Source organism: Orbicella faveolata, unplaced genomic scaffold, assembly GCF_042242905.1.
Source record: "Orbicella faveolata isolate gen_17 unplaced genomic scaffold, um_ofav_v1 contig_48, whole genome shotgun sequence".
NCBI classification, from domain to species: domain Eukaryota; kingdom Metazoa; phylum Cnidaria; class Anthozoa; order Scleractinia; family Merulinidae; genus Orbicella; species Orbicella faveolata.
This window is the reverse complement of record NW_028301578.1, coordinates 6,661,949-6,682,972: the sequence shown is the minus strand read 5'-3', so window position 1 is coordinate 6,682,972 and position 21,024 is coordinate 6,661,949. Positions and strand designations below refer to the sequence as shown.

The 21,024-nt window shown below is 39.6% G+C and overlaps 3 protein-coding genes across 5 annotated transcripts; 2 read left to right on the top strand and 1 right to left on the bottom strand.

The window, feature by feature from the left end:
* The first annotated feature begins 292 nt into the window (after nucleotides 1-292).
* LOC110063829 (archaemetzincin-2-like) lies at nucleotides 293-7,511 on the top strand. 3 transcript variants are annotated; one of them, XR_016204604.1, is made up of 3 exons: nucleotides 2,755-5,343; nucleotides 5,996-6,094; nucleotides 6,901-7,122. XR_016204604.1 is itself a non-coding variant. In XM_020770824.2 (2 exons), the coding sequence occupies exons 1-2, from the start codon at nucleotides 375-377 to the stop codon at nucleotides 7,165-7,167; spliced, it is 948 nt and encodes a 315-aa protein (XP_020626483.2). In that variant the 5' UTR covers nucleotides 293-374; the 3' UTR covers nucleotides 7,168-7,511. The 3 variants fall into 3 exon arrangements, 1 of the variants encoding a protein (XP_020626483.2); XM_020770824.2 differs by lacking the exons at nucleotides 2,755-5,343; nucleotides 5,996-6,094 and adding an exon at nucleotides 293-1,055 and having other exon boundaries at nucleotides 6,901-7,511; XR_016204605.1 differs by lacking the exon at nucleotides 5,996-6,094.
* Nucleotides 7,512-8,300: 789 nt separating this feature from the next.
* Nucleotides 8,301-15,984, top strand: LOC110063830 (monoglyceride lipase-like). The gene is made up of 7 exons (XM_020770825.2): nucleotides 8,301-8,511; nucleotides 9,137-9,243; nucleotides 10,712-10,848; nucleotides 11,734-11,844; nucleotides 12,688-12,780; nucleotides 14,465-14,680; nucleotides 15,193-15,984. The coding sequence occupies exons 1-7, from the start codon at nucleotides 8,414-8,416 to the stop codon at nucleotides 15,307-15,309; spliced, it is 879 nt and encodes a 292-aa protein (XP_020626484.1). The 5' UTR covers nucleotides 8,301-8,413; the 3' UTR covers nucleotides 15,310-15,984.
* LOC110063831 (uncharacterized) lies at nucleotides 15,892-20,530 on the bottom strand. Its single transcript, XM_020770826.2, has 2 exons — nucleotides 20,468-20,530; nucleotides 15,892-17,626 (listed from the first exon to the last, which is right to left on the bottom strand). The coding sequence occupies exon 2, from the start codon at nucleotides 17,546-17,548 to the stop codon at nucleotides 16,865-16,867; it is 684 nt and encodes a 227-aa protein (XP_020626485.1). The 5' UTR covers nucleotides 17,549-17,626; nucleotides 20,468-20,530; the 3' UTR covers nucleotides 15,892-16,864.
* Between the last annotated feature and the right edge of the window lie 494 nt (nucleotides 20,531-21,024).

Sequence of the window (21,024 nt, the reverse complement as noted above, 5' to 3'; positions counted from 1 at the left end):
CATATCTTTAACTTTCAAAAGGATAGTACTTTGAATTTCATTGAACAAAGCCAACCAGATATTGACCGACTGTCGACTGGGTTGCGCCTGCGACGTATAAACGTAGGCTAGAAATAAAGCAAGTTACTTTCCTGTACAAACTGGGTGCATTTGTCAAAATCAAGATTATTGAAAAAAAAAAAAAAGAAAAAAGAAAAAAGAAAAAGAAAAGAAGAAGAAGAAAAAATAGTCACCAATTTTAGCGCATACAGCAAAGTTGATATTTGCATTGGTTTGCGTGCGTGACAACTGTTACGTGACGCCAAATTGCTTTGCGTGAATATCCTATATTTAGTCGTTCTCAGACTTCTCAGACTCTGCAATGGCAATCCAACATGGCCACCGCATCATCAACAACAGTTCAGGATCTTGGCAACTTACAAGACCTTTCCAAAAAAGAGAAAACCTTCTTTGTGAATGGTCTGAAAGATAGAAAACTTTTTCCTGCACTTCTAGAGCCAGATAAACACGACTGGCTGTCATCGCATTCGGAGACAAAACAGTCGCACAATTCTTGGTGGCAAAGACTACAAACTGCCATTCCGCCATCACGAAAAGACAAGAAAAAGATAGGTCTTGTACCTCTAGGCGGTGAGTGGACGCAGTCTGAAGTGGAAATAGATAAAAACGGGAAGAAAGAGAGTTTCTTGTCGTTGCTTCAGCATTTCGCAGCTGTCTTCTTTACGGGTTTTCAAGTTGATGTCCTCCCGCCGGTGTCTATAGGGAAACTCAAGTGTAAAACGCGAATGAACGGTGGAACACTTCAGTTATACATTCCAGATGTCTATAAATACTTACAAGCTAAATGGCCTCCTGGTGCTTTTTGCGTTGTCGGAATCACAATGATTGATCTCTACCCCAAAGAGAGTTGGAATTTTGTGTTTGGGCAAGCTAACTCCTCAATTGGTGTGGGTGTGTTCAGTTTTGCAAGATACAATCCACTTTTCAACGAGGATGATCCCGAGAAAAGGGTGTCACTCTGTACAAGTACCCTTGTGCTATGGAGGAGTTGCAAGGTATAGCATGCATGGAAAAGATACAATTTTAACAATAATTGTTAGCATTATATCTCATTAAAAGAAGTCAAAAGGGGCAGGTCAAAAACGAGGGGTGAGGGATGAGGGTGAACCTAACTGGCACTCTGGTTAGCTGTCTACAGTAAGGCCCCAGTACTGATGATAGTAACACCCCCACCGGTGGGGGTAAGGGGTTACCGAGAAAAGGTAAGGGGTACCCCTTGCCTTTCTTGCCACAGTGAATATTCCCAGGAGAAATCTTGACAGGTAGGGGGGGGGGGGGGGGGAGGGGGTAGGGCGGGGGTAATGTGTTCCAACCATTCTTGAGGGTCACTGGACCCTCACTGTTTCCCTTGAGGCCAGTCATCAAGTGCTTATATGGAAACTGATCGCTATGCAGCAGAGATATTACAGGAAAATCATTAAGTAAATGTAGTGTTTCATAAGTAAGTTAAGACAGACAAAACTTTAGACAGGAAAGCTCTTTGAATGTAAGCTCAAGTTTAATTGTACAACTCTGAACAGCTGAGAAATACATGTACATGAAAGACTTTTTAAGAGTCACGGTCAGTAATTTTCAACTGGGGCCGTGCAATAGCGAAAAAACGAAAAATCTGAAAAAAATTCTCAAGAAAGCCCTTGGTGAACTACTTCTAAAAATACATATTTTACCTCGATCCGATAAATATTTTGGACGTACGGAGATAAACTTGGTTTCGCAGCTCTCAGACCAGATTTTAGGCGTCTGATACCGAACACCGCTGAGACCTCCTTTGAAAATCAAAACACCTTTTCCACGAAACAGCAAGTAACTAATCAAATAAAGCAGACGATAATACACATTTTGAGTGGTTATTTTCTCAGTTTAAATTAAAACTGAATTTTTGACAAATTTTCCAGTATTTACAATAATTCGAGCGATTTTTCGCTCCGCAAAATTCACAAAATTAAGGGCCTAAAATCATCGACTGGTACCTCGCCTTGTGTATCGAGACTTATTCCACGTGAAAGAGCACTATTTCTTCTTGCATAATCCATTTTCAAAACCATGGGCTACTTAAAATAAAATTTTTGAGGTCGAAAAATACACGCAGTACTTTCGTGAAATTTGAGCTCTTCGAGAATGGCGTACCAATGTCGAAAGGTCACACAAACATAACGATAATATATTTTCGAAACTCAGCGCTTCAATAATATTTGCTGTCACTCACAAACTAATGTTTACAAGACTATTTCACGTGATTTGCCATCTCTTTTGAGGAAAAATTAAAGAATTTGGCCGTTTATTTTGATCTCGAGTTCCTGAGTGTACACGGGTCACGTAATGTTTGTCAAGGGTTGAAGGTGAGGTACTCGTTATCAAATCAAATTAAAACATTTTCTAGACAGAAATTGCTCACTAACACACACATTAATAACTTGAAATGGATGGCTCTTCATACCTTTCGACGGGCTTTCTGAACATTGAAGAAATCCTGGACTTACAAGTCGTAAACCACACCGACGAATTCAAAGCAACGGATTACAGTTGATTGCGTTACAATTCACAAGGAAACCGCTGGTCAAAGAACTATAAGGTCGATCAAGCCAAGGAAATTAAAGAAATATTTTGAATAAGTATAAATTTTGACACGAGCCGCTATCACTCTAAAAGGTGCATGAAGACGACGTTACTTTTTCGAGAATTTAATTTTTCGAGAAAAAAAAAAACTGTAGGTTTGGCGCGGGTGGCCGGAGAGAAACGAAACATTTCCTTATATGGTGACAAAGATAATCCCTCACTGTGCAAACTTGGGGATAGAACATCATCTCATTTATTTAGATATTTACTGGATTAAATGCACTCTCATTTTGAACCCCTTTTACTTTACCTTATTGGGATTATGATATCGAAAAATACCCGCGTCACTGTGAATTCAGAGTGCTACAGAGTCGTCTGTTACGCTGTGTTGGTTGTTGTTGTTTTTCTGAATTCGTATTGGACTTTCAACTAGAGAAATATTGGGGTATCGTGTTTTATCGGGATATCGTGTTTTAAGTGTATGTGTTGAATGGCATTGTGTGACTACGCTGCTCAAGTTGGCAGACAATGCGGAGCTAGCACAGAAAACCCAGGCAGCTCTCAATGTATCTCAATCGCAAAATGTGACAAGGACATAAGAATTCACCGGAGGTCTTTTGGTGCTGGTTTTGCGGATTCAAACGTAAAGACTGAGGCAGGACTTCTTCTCGCCAGGGCAGGTATGCATTAACGCAGCTCTTTGGAAATGTCAACTTGGCAGGCTTTCTGCTCAAGTGTATATATAAGGGGATTGGGGGGAGGGGGGCAGAGTTAATGATGTAACGATACACCCAAGAGAAGTAATCATAACCCTAATTTGAAACATTGCAGTGAAATAGCATGTTTTTTTTTAGAGCAAGCTTATGTTGGTGTAAAAATACCGTAATAGTTTAACCACCTGAAAATTCCACGCCCAATCGTCCTGGTGGACCCTGGACAAGCCTAGTGATTCTTATGCTTGGACCGAATATAAATGAAAATACTCTTTGATTGGGCAATATGCATTATGAGCGTTTGTTTTTTCATATGTCTTACTGACCTCCATGGCGCGTTTATACTGACAACGGATTCCACATTGCAAATAGAACGTTAATTCGCACAAGATTTTGGTCGTACCCATGTCAGCAACTTGTTGTTTCCACGTCAACATCTTGAAAAGCGCTCTACAAATACCTACCTTGAAAATTACTAAAAAGTGCATTGCTATCGTCTCAGTTACAAGGTAACAATTACAACTGAACAAAAAAGATCTAATCGTAGAAACTCTTATTCTTCGGCCATTTCAACTTGAGTAAAAATTTAAAAAAAATTGCGGTCACAAATATTACAAAACAACGCATGTAGTAAAAAACCTTGATTTGAGAACTTAACGTTTCGTATTCTTCTACATACATCATCAGGAAGTGTAAAACAGTCAGCTGCATTACAATAAAATTAAATTTAAACGAGAAGACTAGTACCTAATATTGAAAACCAGTACCTAATAAGGAAAGAAATGACAATGGATATAACTGAAAATAAACAGATTTGAAATCTGCTGAATTGCATGCATGCAAGGATGAGGAGGATGGCGAAGGGGCGGATGCAAGCTCGCTGATGTCATGTCCTGTTGAGGGATGCAAACGCACCTATCAGAAGTACCAAAATCTGGAGCGCCATTTGCTCATCGGGAAGTGCAAGCTCGTTTCAGAGAAGTATACCCTTTTAGATACCGTTAAATTGGCATACGCTGAGAGAGTTCACGAGGGCTCCACTATTCAGCTAACATTAGCTACCCCGACCACCACTGAAGTCTCTTCAGAATGTCCCTTGGTGCAAGGCTGGACTCTAAAAGGCACGAAAAAGGCTACCCATTTTAACGAGAATCAGCGTCAGTACCTCGATAACAAGTTCCGGATTGGACAGGAGAGTGGCCATAAAGCCGAACCTGAGAAGGTGTCACGGGACATGCGCTATGCTAGGAGGGACAACGGTGAGCGGCGCCTCAACGTGGAAGAGTTCTTGACTGCACAGCAGATTCAGAGCTACTTTTCACGTACTGCTGCAAAATTGAAGCATTCAGTTACTGCTCAGTCAGGGCATGACTCCATCGACGATAACGATAGCCAGGCGGCCCGAGAACAGGAAGCTTTTTCTTCCGCCCGCTTAGCTGTCCTTCACCAATGCGAGCTGTTACATCCCATTGTCTTTGACACACTGATCATATGTTCTTTGTACAGCAGCATCAAGCTGACCAAGCTCAGTGTTGCACAACTGAGGCTTATCTGTAGCTACTTCAACATGGACATAGAGGAACAACAATCAAGGCGAAAAGCGCCTTACATTACTTTTATCTCGGAACTTGTAGGGTCCTGTTTTTAAGAGTGCTTGCGATGTTATCGGAATGTAAAATATCCTCTGATAATATTACTTGTCCAATTTGTCATATTTTGTTTTCATGCAAACCTATACTGATGTTGTAAATATCGTTATTATTCCATCTCTTGTACCATTCATTCCGTTCCTGAGTGCGTTATGTTGAAGTTATAAATAATCGTATATTTAGGGCCGGGTAGAAAGCAAAAAACAATAGCAAAAAAAAAAAAATCCGCGCCCACAATCTAAGTATCTGTCAGCGGTCTCATGTAACAGAGGCTGTAACGCATATTTTTGCCGTTGACAGTGAATTGAATTCTGTAACCGTCGAGAATGCTGATCCGGCGGCAGATTTTTCAAGCCTAATGCAAGGTATGGAAGATGCTGCTCAAATTTTAAGTGTTAGAAAGCAACGTCGGAATGATAGATGTTCCGATTTGATTTAATTAAGCGTGCTTTGACCTTGATAAACATATCGTCACCCGTTTACACGTTACGACTCGTGCTCTAAAAAACCGGCAAACTCTCAAATTTTTCCTTAAAGTTATAGCAATCAAGCAGAACAGTCTTGGAAACATTAGTTTGTGAGTGACAGCAAATATTATTGAAGCGCTGAGTTTCGAAAATATATTATCGTTATGTTTGTGTGACCTTTCGACATTGGTACGCCATTCTCGAAGAGCTCAAATTTCACGAAAGTACTGCGTGTATTTTTCGACCTCAAAAATTTTATTTTAAGTAGCCCATGGTTTTGAAGATGGATTTTGCAAGAAGAAATAGTGCTCTTTCACGTGGAATAAGTCTCGATACACAAGGCGAGGTACCAGTCAATGATTTTAGGCCCTTAATTTTGTGAATTTTGCGGAGCGAAAAATCGCTCGAATTATTGTAAATACTGGAAAATTTGACAAAAATTCAGTTTTAATTTAAACTGAGAAAATAACCACTCAAAATGTGTATTATCGTCTGCTTTATTTGATTAGTTACTTACTGTTTTGTGACAAATGTGTTTTGATTATCAAAGGAGGTCTCAGTGGTGTTCGGTATCAGACGCCTAAAACCTGGTCTGAGAGCTGCGAAACCAAGTTTATCTCCGTACGTCCAAAATATTTATCGGATCGAGGTAAAATATGTATTTTTAGAAGTAGTTCACCGAGGGCTTTCTTGAGAATTTTTTTCAGATTTTTCGTTTTTTCGCTATTGCACGGCCCCAGTTGAAAATTACTGACATTGACTCTTAAAGACTTTTGGAAGCTTCACGAAATATGATTGCTGTGACATGAACAAGTTCAACAACGTTATTTTCCATAGAAATGAGAGAAGATTTCCTTCGCAGTTATTGCAAAGGAAATCTTCTCTTTCGTCAGCGTGAAGATGGGAGGTATAAAATCTTAAAATGCCACAGCAGAACAAAAGCTTCAGCTTGGTTATCCTCCTGGGACATTGAAAACTCAAGAGGCAACCAAAAATGTGAAATCTACCATGCTCAGCAGGAAAATTTCAGCCTGAAAATTGTCACTAATCTGACACAAAAATGGGCGTTTGTTCCCTTAGTCCTGATTGTCTGAGAGCTGTTGCTAAAAATTGCTAACAGCGAATAAAACATCCTCAAATTGAAGGCAAAACCTGAACAGATAATGGCAGCGAAACATTTTGCGGTTTTCTTTGCATTTTGTTATCTTCATGTTATGCACATACTCGTTATGGTTCTCAAATGACTGAAAGATTTCTTTACTGGAGTAATCATCAATACCAGAAAAGTGGAGAGATCAAAGGTAGCTGCCAGGTGCCACCCCTCTCCTTGACTAAAACAATTAGATTATGAGCTTGGGACTTCTATGAGGTGACAGTTGATGAGGCCTTGATACACCTAATCCGGTTACCTTATAATTTAGAGGTACTAACTATGAATGTTTGATTTCTTCAAAGGTGATGGTTCATGAGATTTGTCATTTGTTCTGTCTGCAACACTGTGTCTACTTTTCTTGTTGTATGAATGGCAGCAATCACCTAGAGGAGTCGAACAACCGTCCAATGTTTATGTGTCCAGTCTGCCTTCACAAGTTGAAGTCCTGGCTGGGTTTTGATGTGAAACAGAGGTATCAAGCAATGCTGGATTTTTGTACATCAATTAAAGATGAACACTTTGAAGGAAGTTGTCGTTGGTTAGAGAAAGCAATTGAGGAACTTTCTTGAGTTTCATTTATGCCACGTTAACAATAATTATCTCCTCAGAGCTTTATTATCTAGCTCTCTGCACGCACTGCAGGCCTATGATGCTCCCTCATCATAGGCCTGCAGTGCGTGCAGAGAGCTAGATAATAAAGCTCTGAGGAGATAGTAAACACTAGTACTAAACAGAGGATGTGTTTAGCCAATCAATCAAAACACAGAGCCACAAGTTTGGAAGCTGCGTCCTTAAATTTTCAAAAAAAAAAATTTTTTTAAGGTGGCTCTGAACCCTGTAGACAGATTTTTGCAAAAAATTGTGTCTCGTAATGCTAATGACAGTTTCACAATAAAGAGTGTCTAAAGGGTCACCAATCTGTATTTTGGTTATAACTAAGGTAAAGCATTAACACTGCTTTTAACAGGTTACACTGTTGCTATGGTAACAGTTTATACCCTTGAGATAACCACGACTTGTTCACCAATGACTGGGCATTTACGTGATGAAAATATTGTAACATCACTTGATAAAGAGTGGTAGCATTGGTCCCTCAAAGTGTATTACGTACAGTTAATTGCTTGAAAGTACCAGAAACCGTTGCCAGTTATATTCAGTGCAATTTAAGTACATTTAAAGATGATTTCCAGTTCGCACTGCACACTCTTGACAGTTTGATTACATTTTTTGTTTTGTTTCACGTAAGATATCACAAAATGTAAACATTTCACATGGAGGTGAAGCTTCAGTCAGCTCCTGCATCTCGACCAGCTAGTCGTGCTTCCGTTTTTGAGTTTACGCTCAAGGGGTTAAGTTTGTTGTTCGTTCTAACCTTGCTCCGAGGGTTTTTCCTCCGGGTTTTCTGGTTCTCCACCCTCCACAAAAGCCAACACTCCAAATTCCAATTCTGCCAGGATAGAGGACCCGCGTGAAAACTAGCAAAGGTTGATGCGGCTACCTCTGTTTAATCTCTAAATATTGTAATTCTGAGAACTGAGTCTAGCGGTATGCAGGTTAAACAAGTCGTTGTTCATTGCTTACTTCATTATTCTTTACTTTTTTTTGTTTCGTCCAGCGATTTAACTGTCTGAGAAGAAAACAAGAAAGCCATTGCCGCGCGAAAGCCGCGCGAAGGCTGCGCGAACTTCTGCGCGTGCATCGCGTGTAGACTCTCTCCAGTCCTTTCTCGCAACGTATTCGAATCAAATCAAAGATGGCGGATGGACTTGACGTTTTCTGTGACACTTGTTTTGATCACATTTGATAATCATAATCATGGAAAGTGAAGTTTCGTCCGAGGAAGGCACCATTAAAAGCTCAAAAGGCTTAAGATTGTTCTCCAAATGTTGGAAATTGAAAGGCACAAGACCACGGTAAGTCATCAAAGCTTGTTGAGAAGAAGATTCGATCGTGGCGAATTTGAAATAATTTATTTGGGCTGCAAGTAAGATCGTGTACATGTGGAGAGATCGGAGGCCAATTTTCCTTCGTCGTGTGTAAAGGAAGTTTATTCATTCATTCACAGCATCGGTGTGAAGTATTGTACGTTTTTTGTAAATTTACATTTTTTTGCACTTGCCAAATGCAATGTAAGCTTAACGTTTTAGTGCAAGGTGCAGCAGGATTTTTCTTGAGAAAGTGATCAGCTTATTGGGTTTAGCCTATATTTTGTTTTGCAGGATCACCTTAATTTCGTACAGTGACGCGTTAATTTTATACCGGTCGTTTCCTTCTTGTCCTTCTTGGTAGTCAGGAGATCAAACAGACGTCAGCATCACCCCCAGGGTCCCCCAGGGCAATTACCCCGTGCATTCGACAGGTCGGTGCGCCCATGGGGGTGGAAATTTGACTTCAGTGGTTGATACTGGGGCGCCATGATAGGAATACAATAAAAATATGTGACTTTATAGCTTTGATGCACCTATTGGGGGAAATTTTGAAAGATGACACGGAAAAAGAAGAGTTAGTTTGGTAATAGGATTTGATTTCAATTAACAGTGCACTGATATTTGTCAGCCATGGAGTGGGTGAGCATTGCTCAAGATATGAAGAATTTGGACATCAGTTGGCCAAACAGGGTTTTCTTGTTGTTTCACACGATCATGGTAAATCTTTGTTTTTAATTTCATATTTTTGTTGTATTATTTAATAAATAAATTTATATACATTGTACAGTGTACAATCATGTAAATGAAATTTGCTGCAGTAATTTAAGCCATCCTGTTTAGTGGATTGGGAAGGGGTGGGGGGGGGGGGGGGTAGGAAATTAGTGACCTTGGACAAGGGAGGAGACTTATAAAGAGCCATTTATTTTTAAGTTCAAAATATCCCCCTTCTATATGGTGTCAAAGAATTATTTAAATTTACAAATTACCTCTCTTAGAGGGATCCTTATGCCATGGGTCAAATTAACAAATAGATTGCATGTTGCAATGTGTCTGTTCAGTAACTGATCACAGAAGACATCAAAAGGTTGTAAGAACATCAGTGTCCAGTATCGCACTGTGTGCCACTTTTTTGTTCTTACCACATTTTGATGTTATCTGTCCAGATGAATCTATCTGTTTTTTCATATAAATCTACTAGCGTTCTATCACTAATGCCGTTCTCTGATTGGCTACGCTACTCACTATCTATTCTGTGACAGATAGTGAGTAGCCGCTTCTTGGTGTTTTCAAAGTGTCTGTGAAGAGGATCTAGATAAATTTTTGAACGACTAGTAGATTTATACTAAAACAATTAGATTATGGGCTCTCAATTTCTATGTGTGATAGTTGACTCGGGCTGCGCCCTCGTCAACTGTCACATGATAGAAATCTCGAGCTCTTAATCTAATTGCTTAATATAACAAAGAAACAAAAACAAATGTTTACTTAGAGATCTCATCTATATGCTTGTCCTCAAGTTGATCATAAGTAAGAACCAATCAAAATCTGAGAATAATTTGGCTTTTTAAATTAAATTAAAATTGACCAAGTACATACATGGTTTATAAAATTGTGACATCTAGTAAGTATGTACATTGTAATAGTGGAGCCCCGGTGGCCCAAAGGTTGCCAAGCGGAGCACCATACTCATAAGAACCCATGAATTGCTTTTCTCATGGTCATCATGGCTAGTGGAATTGCTCGTGGGCACATTTGTACAATGACAATGACAATGTGATGAAGTCGTGCAACATGGCAGCCAATTACTCCAGCTAAAAGGTTGACCAAGTCGCGAAATACAGCCTTGGTTTACAGCAGACATATTTGATATTGGACATCTGTGTTATAGTCAATTGTAACCTGTCAAAACAAGGTATCTGCTGACGGGTGTCACCTGACCATATCACAGGCTCAAGTTTAAAGCTCAATGAGTTCACATGTTTTTTTTTGAAGTTGACTGTTGCCCAGGTACTGGTTTTGAATCACAGGCTCGAGCCAGGTTAACTTATTCTAATCAGGATCTCCACGTTTAGCTTTGGTAAAATCTACATGTGTATATTGAAATTGTAACATCTAGACTGTATGTGTAACGTAATAATTTAAACATAACTGTGAAGCCTGAATCCACAATGTGCTTGTTTTGCAGTGGGTCATGGTAGAAGTGAAGGGGAGAAAGTTCAGATCTCTTCCTTTAAAATCTATACTGCTGATGTATTGAAACACATTGACGAGGCATCTGTGAACAATGGAGGACTTCCTATCTTTCTTTTTGGTCATTCCATGGCAAGTTTATGTCAACAGTTTTTAGTTTAGAATTTCTTGAAGTCTATGGGTTGATTTTCTGAATAGGCCATTTTCAGTATATTAATATTTCTAGCTTGGCTATGAGGCTTGGGGGAACTTAGCGATGGACATTAATTGAAATATGCATCTCTCGACCTTAATACGATTTCTGTTAATTATTTTCCCCAAGCCTCGGAGCCAATTTTAATACATATCGAAAATGGCCTATTAGACTACATAATTTTCTTTACCAGGTGAAATTCTATCAAGGATCTTCAAGGATCTTAACGAGTATCTTATCAAGTCCTGTTTTTAATAAAGACCCTTGAGGATCCTTGTCAAGAATCTTCAGAATCTTTAAGGCTTGTAAGTTATATTTAATTATCTTAGGATATTTTGCTCCTTGAAAGATCTTGCCAAGATCTTTGAAGAATCACCTTAGAGGATCTATGGCAACCAACTTTAAGATCTTTATAACTGTTTCAACATTTCAGAATCCTTGAAAGATCAATTAGTAAGTCTTTACAGATCTTGTAAGATTGTCAGAGATCCTGTGAGGTTTTTCACCTGGTGTGCTTGAGTTTTGAATGAACTAATTGGTATGCAATGATGTGAAGCTGAGTTAACAATGACCCATAGAAAAAGAGGGCAAATTATTAGTCTTTATTAACTAATTGTTGTAGCCTGACTATAAAGAACTGACAACAGTCCAAAATTGACAATTTTACAGCTGAAGCTAATTTACTAGTGAATAATGTTTCAAGTTTAAAGGACAACGTGCATGTGTCCATATTTTATCAGTGGATTAGATAGCAATGAGAGAATTAATCAGATTCATGGCTTCCAAGGTATCCTGCAGAGTGTCCTTTATGTCTTTTTTTTCAGGGAGGAACTGTTGCAATCATGTGTGCAATGGAAAGGCCCCACTTTTTCACTGGCATTGTACTTAGCGCACCTGCTATTTTGGCGAATCCGGAGACTGCAACGCGTTTCATGGTAAATCAAACGTCAACTAATAGCAAACTCATTCCGTTCCTTCCACTCCAGGCAGCGTCCAGACTACGCTGGAGAAATTTGAAAACGCAGCTTTATTTCTTCGGTTAGGCCTACCGTCCACGCTAATACGTCACGAAAACGGCGCTTTTCCAAAATGCTCTTCAAACCGGAGACAATTGAAAACGCCGGGTTTTTGTTTACGTGTGGACGGAAAGCACTTTGAAAACGGAAGTTTTCGAAAACGATGGCGTTGCGATAATCGTATGATTTCCCTGACCGATTTTTCCTCAAACACAAATCCAAAATGACCGGTGATTGTTGCGTTTTGAAATTCCTTTGGCGTAGTGTTGACGGAAGACGTTTGAGTCGTTCTTAGAGTGAAATTTCCGTTTTAAAATTTCTCCGGCGTGGTGTGTACGGGGCCTAAGTACCAAAGTCAACCAAAAAAAAAAGTAACTGTCAAGTTGGACTTTGGAAGGTATTGAAAGATATATACACACTCATGAAATTACTGTGCGATAACCAACGTTTGAATTATCGTTTATCATTTTATTTACATATCTGAAAGAAAGAACCCGATCTTGTGAAGTAAAAACAATTATACACCGAAAGTACATCGACATATAGTTCAATGGCGTTCTTGAATTTAAGGATTTTTGTACAAAATTCATTGAAAACCGGGTCAACAAATGAATACTATCATGTACACCAATATAAAGCAATGCAAGATCAAAAATGTCTGATTCTAATCGAATCATGTAACCCAGTATGAATATGCTTGAAAGGTTGTTGTCAACCTGCGTTATCCATTAAATAAATGTCAAGTTGTTTGCCTTTTTACAGATCTTCTTAGGAAAAATAGTATCGCGCGTTGCACCTTCGTATCAAGTCGTTGGATCTGAAAATTCCTCTCTTCTCAGTCGAGACCCTGAGCAGGTAAGACCATCACCAAACGATTATTGGCTTTCCATCAAAAACGAAACTTTTTATTTTTATTTTAGTGGAGGGTCGGTGGCCTCATGGTTAGTGCGCTCGCCTCTGGATCGACCCGGTCCGGGTTCAAGCCCTGGCCAGGGACATTGTGTCGTGTTCTTGGGCATGACACTTAACTCTCACAGTGCCTCTCTCCACCCAGGTGTATAAATGGGTACCGGCGAACTTAATGCTGCCGGGGGTAACCCTACGATGGACTAGCATCCCATCCTGGGGGGAGTTGAAAGACTCCTAGTCGCTTCATGCTACGGAAACTAGAGATAAGCTCTCGTCCGGATGGACCACTTGGCTTGTATGCAGACCCTTCCTTCCTCCTACATTTGTCTCTCGATTCCCCCCCCCCCCCCCCCCTTCCCGTCTCAACTTTCCCTTTCTCTCGTCTCTCTCCCATTTCTCTCGTCGTGAAAGTGGATCGGTCGGGTGGTTCAAAACGAATAAAAAACAGTTCAACCAAAGAAATGTTGTGTAGTAAACTAATAATTGCAAGCGAGTTCTTTCGTTATCTTTCGTTATTAAAGCTTTAAAGTCAATCGTTAAAGCGCAGTTACTGGAGCGTGACGCTATTTACGTACAGTCACTACAGTAGCTTACCATTGTTAAACGTAACGCAATAGAACTGTTACGCGCTAGAACATTATAGAAGTCTTTCTTGTCTAGCTTAAACAATATTCACAATAGCCTTTCACGCATGCATGTTGCAACAACGTCTGATGTAGCTGTATCATGCGTTTTGAATTGCTAGTCTATTAAATAGCCCCATTCTTGTTTCGTTCAAGGCCGCATGGGCTCTGTACTTTTCATGGTACAAGATTTTATATTGGTTTAAACCCAGAAATCAGTCTACCTATAAAAGAGTCTTAGCTTGGACTTTAGCATCATTCGCTCGTTATATCACTACTGTAACTTTTAGTTAGCCCTCGAAATTGTAACTCCCACCCTTGCCTCCCTTTGGAGGTTTATTGTTGTTGTTCATTAATATAAATAATAAACTGGGGTTCACCTCTCGTGACACGCTATCGGTTAAGTCTTGCAGCGAGTTCCCCAAGCTTCGTTTTCGCTAATTTAGTGGCGCTATTTAACGCTCTTTTATGCCTCTTCTTGTCCGATCCAGCACGTGCCGGTGGAGTCGGCTCGTAGTGCTGGGGAGATAAGTAAGGCTTGAGAATTGTCTACACTCTAGCGCGATGCTGACCGGAGGTCAGCTCGTGTTACGCTACTAGGACGCGCAAGCTTTTGGCCTCGCCGACTTGTCCGATCCAGTGCAGAATTAACCGCTGGGGAGATGTTTTGCCTTTGGTCACGCAATGGAAGTTCGTCTGTCACGCCGATTGCGGAGCGGTGTTCCCCCCTTTACGCCATAGAACGCGTGTTTATTGCTTGTGTTTGTCGGGGTATTTAAAGCATTACTCCCTAGGAACTGCAACATTAATGTCTTGTTGGCACTCAGAGGGTATATTTTGAATTGCTGCTATGAGAGATGATTTCTTTGATGTCAGAGTTACTTTGAGATTCATACCGGCCATATTGAACGAACTATTAAATTTGCAAGCGAGTTCACTATATACTTAGCTGTGAAAAGCTTAAGTTCTGTTATGTTTTGACTACATTTGTCCCGTATTTTGATAAGGTTGAAGCGCTGAACAATGACCCACTAGCGTGGAAGGGAGGTCTTAAAGCCAAGTGGGCAATGGCCATCCATGATGCCATGGAACACATCAAAGAAAATCTCCCCAAAATTGAGTGGCCGTTTCTAGTGCTTCATGGAGATGCAGATCAACTCACGATGGTCGAGGGCTCAAAGATGCTAGAGCAAAAGGCGTCAAGTAAAGATAAAACCATAAAGGTGAGGTGTTCATAGTTCTAATTCTTCACTGGGCGTTCGTCTTGTGCTTATGGGAGAATCTTTGTTTATAACATTTGCTTCATTAGCATAAGCGATATGGTTTCTGATGGAGCTACAAAAACATTAGTTCTGAATATTGAAAGAGCACAGCACGATTAACTGTCCCAAGGAATTTGAGCCCGATGAATTGAATACTTTTTGTCCGACGTGGGTTTAAAAACTCAAACTTTTACAAAGAATGTATGAGCTCATTATCGCTTTTACCATCCAGAAATTTAACAGTTTTTTAACAATTTCTCCTTGAATATTACACCCAAAGAGCCAAAAATTTCACCAATTACTAAGTTAATCACAAGCTCTTTAAATGCTTGTAGTCAATTCGTGTCTAGCGTGATGCCTTCTCTGCGCAAACATGTATGCTCAATTAATAGGGAAAACATGTAAAAATTGACGTCAGCAAAGGTTCGCCTATTAACAAGTGTTTTTTTTTTTCTTCTTTTTTTTTTTGACAGATTTATCCAGGTTTTTACCACAAGCTTTTGAATGAGCCAAAAGAAGATGCAGCTCTTGTTATGAGTGATATAATTGCGTGGATAAACCAAAGATTGCCGTCGACAGACGCAAAATAATGTTCATTAAACGACCTACGGGGGTAACGATCTTTTTAGTGGAAAGGTCCTCCAGTTTGATAGCCTGCTACATGTAACATGGCATAAACTGTCCATGTCAACGGTGACATTTTTAAATACTGTGCGCCTAGAACTATGAGGCGTTAAGACATTTTATCTTCAGTTCTTAGGACAATTGTAAAAAGTGAAAACTGCTTAAGTGCTGGAAAATAATTCTATGTAGCATATTTTTAGGTTATAAAATAAGAAAAGGTTATGCCTTTTTTTCTTGTTTAGCTGTAATTTTGTACCCAGATTTCAGTCTGTTTGACGCTTGGCCGTGGGAGATCAGGGTTCCAGAATCGTTTAGCTGGCCCTTTGTGAGCTGAAAATCGCCGGATACCAGTGATAACAAAAAATCAATTGCAGCTATTGTAATCTTTTTTTTTTTTGTTTGTTTGTTTGTTTTTTTTTTCACCTCGTCCCTCTTCGTTTTCAATACCCGCTTGTAAATGGTTCTGTTTCGGTGTTTTTTTTGTAGCATGTCGAGTCAAAATTCACGGCTCACAAAACACATGTAGGTTAAATTATGCTTCTGCCGGCTAACAAGTATTTTTTTTTTTTTTAATTAATCGCTGAACCTAAATGTCGGTTATATTTCACTTGTAATGTCAATTAAACTACCATGCAATACTATCATCAGTTGGAATCATCAAATGTCAGTCAGATCAGTACGTAAAACATTTAACGCCTGCTCTGGGGACTTAAGTTAAAAATGCAAATGTATCAGCTAACGCGAAAAAATAATATTTTGCTCTGTGTACCTACAAAATATAAAGGAAATAGCTAAGGCTAACACTTGAGAAAATTATGCTCTGTGTGCTTAAGTTAATGGAATGGAAACGGCAAACAACTAGAGTTTGCTTTGCTCAGTTTCTAACGCGTAAACAAAGCGGTTAAGTTCCGCTTAACTTCATGATAATCAAAAACTGGAGTAATTGGAGAGAATCACACACAACGAACCTAACTTAACTAATAGATGTAATAAAGAAACTCGCCTTACTTAAGAGACACTAAAAAAGCGATTTTTCGGCATGTTCTTTTTCCCAAAAAGGGCGCCAACATTACGACTAAATAACAAAATTCTTATATGAACATCAGTACCTTGCTATAGGAATGGAAATCTGCAATTAGTATTTGGCGCCAATTTATGGAAATCTGCAATTAGCATTTGGCGCTAATTTATAGAAATCTGTAATTAGTATTAATATTTGGCGCCAATTTATGGAAATCTGCAATTAATATTTGGCGCCAGTTTATGGAAATCTGCAATTAGTATTGGGCGCCAGTTTATGGAAATCTGCAATAAGTATTTGGCGCCAATTCTTTTAAGACAGTACTTCATCTAATATGCGAAAGTCAGTTCGGCTGACTTAACCTTTTCAATCTTTTCTAATGTAGACTATTAGGTTTATATCAGTGTCAGTGTTTGAGATTTGATTTGTCGAAGTCCTGATATGGTAGTGCCTCTTAAGGAATGCGAACAGTTCCTTTGCTGGAGGTGTTCTTCGCAGAGTTAGTCAGTGTGACTCCCGGCGTTGCAACCACCTTTGGTTAGCTTGCTCGGCGGTTTGGGCTCTGTCTTGGGTCGTGTTGGTTTAGTTGTTACTTTGGGTTTCCAGTCTTGTACAATTTCTACCATTGCGGCTTTGACGGTGGTCTCAATTTGTGTACACTTTGTTCCTGCTACGATCGGTGAACAATATTGCGCACGAGTGGTCACTGCAAAGGACTTAGTTTTCGGATTCTGCAGATTAATGGTGCCGTCAATTTTTGTCGGCCATGTCATCGCCCATCCATGGTCAATCGAGAGTGAGTATGTAAATTTAACCAAGTTGTCATCGATTCCTTGTTCAAGCGTCTTCATCTCGGCGGATTCTCCCAAGCACAAGTTTCCTTGATCATCCAGCAGTTTTAATTCTTCTTTGGAAATCCTGGCAGCTCTGTCCTTTAGAAGGGAGATGAAATAGCGGTACAACGGATATCCCTGCCGATACACTGGAGCATTGCTAAACTCGTACTCTTGCACCAAGTGACCGAAGGCAACCTTCTTGAAAGTGTCCGAGCGCAGACCCGGTATAGTTTGGCTGATGAGAACCGGGGTGCTGAATGATGTTGGCTTGATAGGTTCCACAGCGTTGGATAATTCCATCATCGCAAGAGTGACGGAAAATGCAAGGAACGATGTACTGATTCGCATTATTGTTGGCAAGACTGACAGAACTTTGATCTTTCTTCTTCCTCCTCCAGTTGTAAATGACACACCTTGAACGGAAAACTATGTAATAAATGAAGACACGTTGGTGACGTCATACAAACAAAAGGGACAAACATCCGGCCGTCTTTAGTTATAACCTTCTTATTCACTTGAGAAACGCCTCTTCCTGATTGAGTATTGTTATAATATAATATAGCGTCAAACATGAGAGCAGGACTAGCGATAAGCACCGCCCTCGCACTGATAGGCGCGTTGTGCCCCTGGAAATGATCTTAGAGCTTAAATAGCGTCAATCAAAATGTAAAAAAGCAACGTTTGTTAAAATAATTGCATAAATTAATTATCATTTACAATTGACCTTTGGTAAAAAAAAATTGTTCTCTCTTCTATGAAAACTGCTTTCGGCGATTTTTTCAGATTACAAGCTGCGCCTTCGCAGGGAAAATAGCTCTCTTGAATCGACGCTTAACGAAAGAAAGTGTAATTAAAATAATAGCTTCCTTGAATAGGTAGCGAGCGAGAGAGGGACTGGGAGTGATATTTAGCGTTTTTGATCCTGGGGCGAGTGTTCGAGTCATATGATGTAAAAATGTACGAGTAATGGAGCTGCTGCTTAGCTCGTGAAAATGTAAAACTGGAGTAATTCTCTTTTTTTTCCAATTCTCCATAATTCACTTTGTTTTACCCCAAATTTTGAGCAAAACGAAGTCGTGAAATGCTCTTTAATTTTGAGGTTTGCATAGAGCATTTTACAACAGATTATGCGAAATTTGGGGAGCAAATACAGTGAATTATGGGGAATTGGAAAATAGGGAATTGAAGAGAATTACATGTACGAAGCGAATCTAACTTATCTAATAGATCTTGATCTACTAAAGAAATAGCGCCAAAGAAGAAAGGCGCCAAACTGATGACTCAATAAAAAAAATCCTAAGATGAACTTTAAAAGTTCCTTACAACACCCAAGAGGGAGAGAAAACATCAATTAGTAGTTTGCGCTAATGTTTTAAAAGTTCCAGGCGGCTACTTAGCTTAGCTAAGACTCGATGCTTTTAAAACAGCTTCTCTTAAATTCTCTCCGTCTTTGCAACCTTTGTTGTCCCTATTAATTTTATTTTCCAAAATTTTCTCCCACTTGTATTCATACACTGGTACTTGTGGCCAAAGCTCACGGTTTAAAGAACACTTTTTACTAGACAACAGTTTTTTCAGCGTCTTGATATGTTTAACCTTTGGTTGCTCCGTTACTCATACATTTTTACATATGACTCGAACAGGGTGAGAATGAACCACTTGCTCCTTCAGAGTGGAAAAACGTACTGCACAGCTTTCTGCGCATCCCTTGCCCTGCTTGCGGGTTCAGGTGATAATGCAAGCTGCAATGGTTGGGAAGAGCGGCGGATCTAAGGGACTGTAATTATGTACGCGAGGATGTCGCTCGGTTGATTTATTTGTACTTGGGCGAGCATGAATTTTTTTCGGCATTTCACTGTTAAGAAAACAAGGTTCTCCCTGCCTGCTGAGAGGCTTGTAATATAATTCAAAAGGACAGAATACCAAACGAAAATCCAAGTAATTCACATAAGTAGAGCGGTGCGTACTCGACAAGAATCGCTGACAGTAACGTCAATGTGTGTGAGGGGAGAATTTTCCGATATTCGTAAACATGAAAAAGCCAACAGTCCGCAGTTAAGTGAGAGTCAAATAACCATGGTAACCACCTGTCTATCTGTATTATGGTGCAACACCTTGTAGTGAAAACTACCTGAAGTTGAAAGTAGTTAATATTTACGAGCAGAATAACTGACTGCCTATGATGGAATAGCCTAGAACAAGGATGAACTCATTGGCAGCCAAAAGGGGTTTAGAACTTCTAAACGAAACATTAGATCATTTGTTTGGAGCCTAGCCTAAATACAGGGCCGGGTTGTTCAAAGCCTGATTAAACTAACCCAGGATTAGAGAGAATTTTGATTTCAGTTTTGTAACTTTTCGGTCCAGTTTTCTGTTTAAGTTGTTTGTCTTTCAGTTTTGAGTTTGATTCATCTTAAACCATAAGCAGAAAACGATATTTCTATACAAAAAATAAAATATTACTTCTTTTAACTTTTAATCCTGGGTAAGTGCTAACCGGCTTTCGAACAACCCGGGTCAGGTTTTTTTAAAATTGTTCTTTGGGTACGCCCCCGGTGGTGGGACGCCGGATACCACTATGCCGTATTGGTTACATTCTGGTTACATTCTGGTTGTGTCCTTGGATTAAAACGATATTGTTGGACCTTAGCTCTGAGTGCTGTTGACGTCTCTGAAGAATGATTCCCTGCTGTAACAGATTCTGGTACTGATCCCCGCAGCAAGAGAGTTTCCCCAGGTTTTTACAGAAGTGCTTTCCCAGGCCAAAAACTATTATCACACGTGAACAGAGTTTATTGAAGAGTGATACGGTTCGTAGTAAAATAATCCAGAACTCAATTGAAGATTAAAGGCAGGCAATTCACGTAACGAATGCCGAGAAAATCGGTTCGAACTGAAATACGATAATGAAAAAAAGAGAAATCTAAATTTATTAATAGACATAAGCACTTGAACATAATACAAAACAAGACTACTAAACGATTACAAGCAATAATGCGTGGTATAAAGATAAGTCTACTCGTGCTAATAGCATTAAAATAACAAAGGCAATGAAAACTTAAGGTATCTGGGCACGCTCGACCTTCGAATAGTCGATAAGCCCACGATAGCAATCAAAAAGAGAAATAGAGCTAACTTAGCAGGGTAAACGTTACACGTGTCGAAGAACGTTCCGAGCATACTGCGTATACATTAGAGTAATATCTCAGTGAGACACAAATCAAAAAGAAAAAAAGACCTAAATACAGGAAATAGAAGGTTACTCACTTAATTTGGTTATATTAACACACGCACCCAACTTGACTTGACGAAGGAAGACGTAGATCTATAGATAATGGCTGGAGAGCCGGACAGTTGCTATCACGCTAGCGTCTACTCTTGAACTGAACTTATTAGGTGGAAAATTCCCACTATTTTTTCAAACTGGGAGCCTGGCGCACAGCCAAAACTCGCGCATGCTTATTACGTTTTTTTTTCCTCTCTAGGCCGAAACTCAGTCCCAGTTTCCCCACCTCAGCTCACTCCTTAATTTAGCATGCGCTATTGATTCAAGGGAGCTATATTTTTTTTTCCAGGGAAGGCGCAGCTTATGATCTGAAAAAATCGCGAAAACGTTTTCATAAAAGTAATATGACAACAAAATTTAGTACAAAAGGTAAGTGCGTACATGATAATAAATTTATGCAATTATTTTAACGATCATTGCTTTTTCACGTTGATTGACGCTTTCCGAGTAAGCTCTGCGTTCAATTCATGTCAAGAGGTACAGCGCGTCTACCAGTTTAAGGGCGGTGCCTATCACTAGTCCTGCTGTCATGTTACGC

Excerpts from the sequence above, each read along its gene's own strand:
- LOC110063829 (XM_020770824.2), top strand. The coding sequence starts at position 375 with ATGGCCACCGCATCATCAACAACAGTTCAGGATCTTGGCAACTTACAA. Across the intron at positions 1,056-6,900 it reads TGCTATGGAGGAGTTGCAAG|GTGATGGTTCATGAGATTTG; the intron begins GTATAGCATGCA and ends ATTTCTTCAAAG.
- LOC110063830 (XM_020770825.2), top strand. The coding sequence starts at position 8,414 with ATGGAAAGTGAAGTTTCGTCCGAGGAAGGCACCATTAAAAGCTCAAAA. Across the intron at positions 8,512-9,136 it reads TTGAAAGGCACAAGACCACG|TGCACTGATATTTGTCAGCC; the intron begins GTAAGTCATCAA and ends TTCAATTAACAG. Across the intron at positions 9,244-10,711 it reads TGTTGTTTCACACGATCATG|TGGGTCATGGTAGAAGTGAA; the intron begins GTAAATCTTTGT and ends CTTGTTTTGCAG.
- LOC110063831 (XM_020770826.2), bottom strand. The coding sequence starts at position 17,548 with ATGCGAATCAGTACATCGTTCCTTGCATTTTCCGTCACTCTTGCGATG.